We start from the raw sequence: 9,162 nt of genomic DNA on the forward strand, positions 1-9,162 counted from the left end.
TAAATTACAATTCATCAATTGATCATTTAGATTGTGTTTTTTTACCAAGAAATTAATTCTAATTATTGTATGTTGAGTCATGTAGGGATTACAAATTGCAGTTGATTAATTGTTTCCCAATGTTGAGCATAGGTATTGTATTAGACATATTCATGACAATATGAGAAAGAAGTGGGGGCAAACTGAGTACAGGGACCATTTATGGAGGTGTGCATCAGCAACCACCATTCCTGAGTTTGAACATTTGATGAAAGAGTTTAGTGAGTATGATAAGGAGACATGTCAATGGTTGAAGCAGATTCCTCCTGTACATTGGGCAAGGAGTCATTTCCCAGGTAATTGTATATGTTTTCATATGGTAATGATTATGTGTTTCAGTTATTTATCAGCATTAATTGTATGTTATTGTTATGGTAATGATTATGTGTGTATGGTGCACATTTTACGCTATATGCATAAAAAATCTAATTTGAGTATGGTTAGAGATTAAAAAGTGATTAATTTACATATTTTTAAATATTTTTTCGATAGAAATAAGCTGTAATTTTTTTTCCAAATATTATGCATTTGATGCGCATGTTGTAGGTTTTTATTTAAAAATATCAATATGAAAAGAGGTTAAAAAAATGATGAATGTGTATACTTTTTTTTTGGTATTTGATCACTTCTAAAATGAGGTTTATAAAGATAATAATAATGATCTTAAAAAATAATTATAAAAAAATGATTTGTTTAACATCTTTCTATTCTAACAAAAGATTAGTTTTAATTTTTTTTCTATCATGTGTCACTCTAATACGACTTCTCATTAATATTATGACACATGTCGTTGATATATATTTGGTAGATCATTTTAAAATTCAAATTTACTTTTTCTAAATATATGTTAAATTTAACATTATAATAATTTTAATGTTTTGATATATCTCTTAATTGATAATTTATTTAAAATAATTAATTAATAATTATAAATCTTTAGAATGAAAAGTTTACTAAATTTTATAAATATATTTCTAATAATAAATAAATATCTAATAAATAAATAAGATACTGTGATATTATGTGGGCCATTTTTGTCTATATGGAGTTGCAACTGTACTTTCAAATTTAGCTTTGATATTGAAAGGATTTACAAGAAGCTTGAAAGGGGTTTGCAACGTATTCCAATCAAAGACGACCGGACTTGAGCCTTGTGGAAAGTGGTGCCCCTCTCTCCCTTATCCATCGGTCCACCCATGAGGCCATGACTCTCTTACCCTTCTACCTTTCATATTAAATACCTCTTCTTTCAACTTCCTACAAATCCTACTTCCTTCAAATCTCTCTTTCTACATTCTTGTCTATTTTATTTATGTCAGCCTTTTTGAGTCGGTGAGTGTGTAACTTAATATACAGCAAGCTTCAGGAAATTTTACTTACAACGCCAACTTTACACGATGCAACAGAATAGGGGGTGTCGATGAGAAGTGTTGGGGAAAAGCTGGTGATTTAGAAAAGAAAGAATATATTGAGGACTAGTATGTCGGGATCTCCTTTAAAAAACGAGAAGAGATGTAACGAACATAGTTATAACTATGCATGTCCACTCTCTTCTCGACAAATGGAGTCTTTGGTTGCATTATGTGACACATTATTACCATCAATTAAAGTTTCTAAAGATCATGTTGATGATTCACTTGTCAAACTTTACCAGACTTCAGCTTCCATGACTGGAACTCCAAATCAAGTGAACTTCTAATAATCTCTTTATGAATTACGATAATTCAATTAGTTTAGTAAATTTTGCTAATGTTGTTTTATGACAATCGTAGGTTGCGATGATGATGCTATTGAAGACAGAGCACCCGAAGCAAATCTTGATTCGGTTGACCTTATGGTTCTTATCAACAGCAATCGGAACGTTGATTCTTTGCGGAAGGGAAAGTTTGTCAAATAACTTTCCTTACATACAAAAATTCTCTAGGGTTTCAACCAAGAAAAGAGAAAAAATATTGTATTCATGGTCTCTCAGCTACTTTTTTCTCCTGAGAATGTTTTTCCGTGCCCTCAAATTCGTCGTTCCATTGGCTTTCTTCACTCAGGCAAGTCCCTTTTCTTCAAATTAATCTCAAATTTACTTATGATGTGATATGATAACTTAGGATGTCAAACAATAAAAGGTGCCGTATTTTTAGACTTTTCAAGTATTTTAATAAAATTTTGAATATAAAATGTATCAACATGCATTAACTAACTAACATTTTTAGTTACGAAATAGAAAATACTTATATCTCACTTTCTAATACGGTATATAATTAAACTTATGGTGTTTGACATATCAACCTAACCGTCGTTGTAAAACGAACATACCTAATATATAGGGTCTAAGCATGCACAACCTTTTTATCACCAAACATGGATTAAAAACGCACATATTCCTGTTGCTGGTTTAATCGTTAATTACTAAACAAGGCATATTTTTCCATGCATCCGTCCAGAGATCGGTTGCTACTTGTATGAGCCATCAGGGACCGAAAGTCATATGTAATTATAGTTATCAACTGTTTAGAATTAAATTTACTTTTTGTTTAGTATAATAAAATATTTAAAAACTTATGAATTATAACAAATTTTGTATACTAAATTATCTGTTATTAACAATTACTAAAATTACATCATATAAATACTTGTAGACACACAAGTCGTATTAAAGATCACAAAGATATATATTGTCTCATATTGGAATAAGAACCAAATAAAATAATCTATATATATATATATATATATATATATATATATATATATATATATATATATATATATATATATATATATATATAGATTTCTTCTTAGAAAAGACAATATATCATTTCTGGTGCATGGTGTTTTTAATGGTCGTTCCTTCCTCTCCCCACAAAGTTGTACTTTGGAATTTGTTGATATTCCTAATGATGTGGTAGGTTGTTCAAATCATTTATTAAAGAACAAATATATTTTATTTTTTCCTTTTTATTTATTGTTACAGTTTTAAATGTGTACAAGGATATATATATATATATATATATATATATATATATATATATATATATATATATATATAAAAGAGGGTTCAATTGAGAAAAAAAAATGTTGATAACGAGGAAATAAATCTAAGCTACTCATTTCGAATCTGCCGCTTTAGCGTTCCAGCGTACTATGCCGATGGAACAGATCATACTTATTTATGAATACGTATGAATAAATGTATTCATATATGAATATGTGTATTCATATATGAATACGTGTATTCATATATAAACACATATAGAAGAAGTGATTATTCATATATGAATATGACGGCGGCGGGTGGTGGCGGAGGTGGCGATTGTTGGTGGCGGTTGGTGGTGATGGTGGTGGTGGTTGGTGGTGTATTCATATATGAATATATTTATATTTATATTCATATATGAATATTACTTATCTTCCGTCGTCCGGTACAACAGAGCGTTTTGCGGCATAAAAGAAATTATTGGCTGAAAATGCTTTCTTAATTTTCAACATTTTTTATTTTCTCAATTGAACCTACCTATATATTGAGACCATTATATTTGTGAGACATAGGTACATAATACGAACTTGATTAGATTGATAGAAGCGGACCATGCAAGTGATCTGGAGATAAGAAGATCATTGGTGGTTGGTTTCGTTTAGAGTCTTCTTTTGATGGTAGAGAAACCTATCAAGTTATAATGATAGGTTATGCATTCAAAAGTATGGAGCCAAGGATAATCTAGAAGACATGGTGAAAAGGACATTGTAAGAGAAAAGTTTAAGCTATGTTTAGACTTGGTTGATGTTCGTAGGTGGTAAGACCCTTCGGGGCTTGATGGCAGGAAGGAAGACGAAGTTCTTGTTTAAGGTGGAGTTCAGAGAATGTTCAAGTCAAGGTGGAAATTTTTAAATGTGAGTTTAGCATTTAGAGCATTCTCATGGAGCATTTAAGTTCAATGGATCACTTGGAATTCAATGGAGCACTTGGGGTTCATGGAGCATCTAACAAAGGAACATATCATTTGAAAAGTGAATGGACATCTGACAAAGGAATGGATCAAGTGCCAAAGGAACTGATAATCTAGAAGGGGGTTTAGAGCACCTAGAAGAGGTTTAAAGTACTTAAGAGTGGAATGTAGCAACTTGATGCACCATTACACCATTTGATTTGGTGTTGGCCTAACTAGAAAGCATTTTACGATATTAGGCAAGCATGTTTCTCCATTTACATACATGTAGCACCACTTTGGATCATGTTGCGCCATTTTGGATTATGTTGCGCCACTCTGGCAGATGCTGAGCCAAAGTAGAAGAAGTTGCGCGAACCTGGAGGATCTTGTGCCTCGTTGGAAGGAAGTTGCACCACTTAGAAGGAAGTTGCACCAAGCTTGAAGGATCTTGTGCCATCCTTGCACAAGATGGGTCATCATCATGCAAGATGTACATTTTGGTTCCTTGATGAAGCATGTTATCCATGATGAGCCACGTATTCTATGAAGTCCTCTATGACACTGAAGATTGTTCAAGGTTGCTTAGAAGTTGGTGATGCTCAAGGAATACACCATGTTGTGCCACCATGATGTATGTTGGTCCATTAGTGTTCATGATGCGCCATATGTTCATCATGATGCTCCAATATGGCTCATGGTGCTTCATCATGTGCATTGTTGATGCTTATGTGTTGTATGTCATATATAAATGTTCTAGAAGCTATACATGGTGGACTGTGATTGGTTGGCACCCTTCACGGGCTTATGGGCCAATGGTTTTGACCCAGTAGGGTTTAAGGTCTGATCATTTCAGTATAAACAGGGATGTATGCTAAGTCATTTGAAGTCTCTTTTGTATCCTCAGTGAGTAGGATGAATATTTATTGGTTGTACTTGTAATCTATGTTTGAGAACTTTGTGAATAAAGAATACTCCCCTTCTATCCATGGACGTAGGTTACCTTGACCGAACCACGTAAATATTGTGTCTTTTGCGCTTTTGGTTTCATATGTTATTTTCATTACTTCCTATCAAGGGTCATCAGAGCTTGACAAATGGCATCCGATTTGTTCAGAGTCTTGACAAGTATCATTTTTTTCCTAACATTTACAATGGTCCAGAAAGTGATCACAACGGTAGAGATTATATGCTTGTTGGGTCCTTGCACTATCAATCTTCTTCTTCTTCTTTAAAGGTTACTAAATCACCCAAAATGAGCTCAAGAGCTTGAAAGGAGGCTATGGTTTTGATCTAAGCACAATGAGGAGTGATGGAGGTTGAGGGTGTGCAAACCCTAGCCATCAGATCCTTTAAATAGGGCCTTAAGCCCTAAAAAATAGGGTTAAAGCCTAGAACGTTACCACGTTGTGGCTTCTTAAAATGCCTGCGAACCAAAAGTGGTTGCCACGTTGTCATGATCTTCCCTAACACATCGTGCCACCAACTTCCACAAGATTTAAGCACCGAAATTTATACCTAAAAATCAAGTGTTACAACTCTCCCCCACTTGATTTGTCCTAGAAATCCGTTATTGCAAATAGATCGGGATACTACACTATCGTCTCCTCCCGGGGTTCCTAAGTCTATTTGGAACCCTTCCGGTGCTACCATTGCACCTTAAACAAACCCACTACATAGTTGTGCAAGGTTTTCATCTTCCTGTCGAAACTGACAATCAGTTATCCTATATAATTTAAACGCTCATCAACTTAAATGACATCCAAATGTATCATTGCGGAATCATCAACTAAACACTTTCGCATTTGAGAAACTTGAAAAGTGTTGTGGATCTGACTAAGCTCCACATGAAGATCTAACCGATAAACAACCTTGCCCACCCAGATAATAATGTTGAAATGACTAATGTATATGGGCCCCAACTTGCCCCGTTACCGGAACTAGATGACACTTTTCTATGGTGACACCTTTAGCACCACGAAATCTCCAACTTGAAACTCAAGATCAGAACGATGCCAGTCAGCATAACTCTTTTGTCTGCTCTGCACGGTTCGTAGTCTCCCGGACACTTGTTGTATCAACTCCGTGGTTTTATAATTAAAATAAATAATATTATACTATTATTTTGTCATCTATTCATATCGCCTAATTGAAATAAAAGTTATTATGCATTAATCTGTTCCTAAGCCTAAAAAAAAGAACAAACCATTTTCAATTTGTATGCTTCAGCATTTTGAATTACTTTTATATAATTTATTAAGCTACAAACCAAATTATCATTATCAAAATAGGATATAGTTTGTGTTTCAAAAATTGAACCAGATTTGATATTGTTACCAAAATAAATGAAATTTGATTGTAGTTTTCAAAATAATAACTCCAGATTTTTTGATATAATTTGGGCAATCCAATTAATATTTCCGGATTTTTATATATTTTTTTGGAAATTATAAGAATTATTTAGAAGTATGACACGTGCAATGTAGCATGGTAAAATAAGGACATATGGCATAATTGAGTTTTGTTTATTAGGAAAGGTAGAGATAGATTTATTTAGTTGTAAACCAAAATATCATTATCAAAATAGGATAAAATTTGTGTTTCAAAAATTGAATCGGATTTGATATTGTTACCAAAATAAGTGGAATTTGATTGTGATTTCCAAATAATAATTTTGGTTTTTTGATATAATTTAAGCATTAAAATTAACTAATTAATTACAATTAATATTTCTAAATTTTTATATAATTTTTGAAAATTATGAGAATTATTTAGAAGTATGACACGTAGAAATGTAACATGGTAAAATAAAGACAAATGGCATAATTAAGTTTTGTTTAGTAGAAAAAATAGAAAAGATTTTTTTGTATTTTGACAACTCCGAATGAATAGTTTTTGCTAAAAACGAGGTCAAACGGTATCAAAATAAATTTAGAATGACTTATATAAACGCCAAAATAAATTCAGACATAAGCCACACAAAATAAACTTTGTCTGATCTATTTTTAATTCTTTAACACCATCTTTGAATTATTTATACTATTTGCAGGTAAATGAAAAGAATGAAAACCCCTCTTGGAAAGCCATAAATTATTGTGGACGTGATCCTGATTTGATTCAACCCATCCATCATAATCTCAACACAGAAAGCATTTTTAGCCCGCTTTACAAAGGCGTTATCTACCTGAATAAACCCATACGAGTCGTTGCAGAAGCCCTGCAGAGATCGAGACTAGGCATCTCAGTTCCCCGTCACCCAACCAAATTCTACAAGAATCCCAAACTTCCATCAATGATCATCAAATGTGATGCAGTAGTAGTTGGCTCGGGCTCTGGCGGTGGTGTAGTTGCCAGCATTTTGTCTAAAGCCGGCTACAAAGTTCTTGTATTGGAGAAAGGGAACTATAATGCAAGAAGTAATCTTTCTCTTCTTGAAGGACCATCCATGGAAGAGATGTACCTTGGAAAAGGATTGTTAGCTACAAGCAACATGGAAGCTGTGATACTTGCTGGCTCCACAGTAGGTGGAGGCTCATCGATTAACTGGTCGGCATCGATCAAAACCCCAGAACATGTACTTAAAGAATGGTCGGAATGTTATGAGTTAGAGTTGTTTCAAAGTAGACTATATGAAGAAGCCATGAGTGTTGTGTGCGAGAGGATGGGTGTTCAATCTAAAGTGAAAGACGAAGGATTCAATAACATGGTTTTAAGGAAAGGATGCGAGGAATTAGGTTATCCAATAAATAATATCCCTAGAAATTCACCACCCAATCACTATTGTGGGTGGTGCTGCTTTGGCTGCAAAGATGGAAGAAAGAAAGGTACCTCTGAGACATGGCTCGTGGACTTGGTGGAATCTGGAAATGGTGCAATTCTACCAGGATGTGAGGCTCTAAAAGTTGTGCATGATCAAAAGAAAGGAAGGGATAGGAGCACAGCCAAAGGGGTCATCTTCGAGTTCCTAAACCAAGACGGATCTAGAGAAATTTGTTTGGCTGAGTCAAAAGTAACCATTGTCGCATGTGGGGCTATGTGTACCCCACAACTTCTTAAGAGAAGTGGGTTGAAGAATCCCAACATTGGCAAGAACTTACATATTCATCCTGTGGTAATGGCATGGGGTCACTTCCCTTCAGAGAGGTGGCCGGAAGTTGAAAAAAAGAGCTACGAAGGAGGAATAATGAGTGTCATGTCCACCGTGGTTGCAGACTTCAAGGGGTCAGGATATGGTGCTATCATACAAACACCATCATTACATCCTGGTATGTTCTCAGCACTAATGCCTTGGGTTTCAGGTTGGGACTTCAAGACACGGATATCTAAGTTCTCAAGAACAGCCCATATATTTGCACTGGCAAGAGACAAGGGTTCTGGGGAAATAGGACCGAAGACTTCGATTACTTACCAGATGGACATCACAGACGAAGAGAAGCTGAAGAGAGGACTAGAGAAATCACTAAGGATTCTTGCAGCTGCTGGAGCAGAAGAGGTAGGAACCCAACACAACAAAGGGAGAACAATACATGTCAAGAATGCGAGTTATCATGAGTTTGAAAGGTTTGTGAGAGAGGAAAGCTCAAGGGTGTTAAGTGATCTATCAACACCTCTATGTTCGGCACATCAAATGGGGAGTTGTCGAATGGGTGTTGAAGCAAAAGGGTCTGCTGTGAATCCGATGGGAGAGACATAGGAGGTGGAAAGGCTATATGTTGCCGACACGAGCGTTTTCCCAACAGCATTGGGTGTGAATCCAATGGTCACAGTCCAGGCTATTGCTTATTGCACCACTCAGTCTGTTCTGAATCTCTTAGAAGAATGAAGGATACGGGATACCCTATGTTAAATAAAGTTTAACAGTTTGGTTTGTGATTAAATGCTAAAATAATGTGATTTGGATATAAAATGTATAATAAGAGTTCGTCGGCAAATAAATCTATTACGACAATACTCTCTAAGCATGTTATATAACGTGTTAAAACAGTTAATTGCTGTTGGAAGTTTACCTAAAAGAAAATGATGAATTTCCTCTAAACAAACTTAAAAGTAACTTTTACATTTATTTTAGAATGAGTATTGTCATTCAATTTAAAATTAGTCACATAAGTTGAGAAACATGCTACCACTAAAGATTACGAGGAGACTTAAAACCAAATGATGGTTATAGCTTTTAACCTGGGTTAAGTTAAACCATTAAAAGGACTAA

At 34.5% G+C, this 9,162-nt stretch overlaps 1 protein-coding gene across 1 annotated transcript; it reads left to right on the forward strand.

Moving 5' to 3' along the window:
- The first annotated feature begins 1,181 nt into the window (after positions 1-1,181).
- Positions 1,182-8,939, forward strand: LOC145001952 (Long-chain fatty alcohol dehydrogenase family protein). Its single transcript, XM_078961278.1, has 3 exons — positions 1,182-1,726; positions 1,812-2,081; positions 7,006-8,939. Exons 1-3 carry the CDS (start codon positions 1,520-1,522, stop codon positions 8,647-8,649), a joined length of 2,121 nt encoding a protein of 706 aa, XP_078817404.1. The 5' UTR covers positions 1,182-1,519; the 3' UTR covers positions 8,650-8,939.
- The last annotated feature ends 223 nt before the right edge of the window (positions 8,940-9,162 follow it).

Source organism: Lactuca saligna, chromosome 6 (genome assembly GCF_052625555.1).
Source record: "Lactuca saligna cultivar CGN05327 chromosome 6, ASM5262555v1, whole genome shotgun sequence".
Classification (NCBI taxonomy): Eukaryota; Viridiplantae; Streptophyta; class Magnoliopsida; order Asterales; family Asteraceae; genus Lactuca; species Lactuca saligna.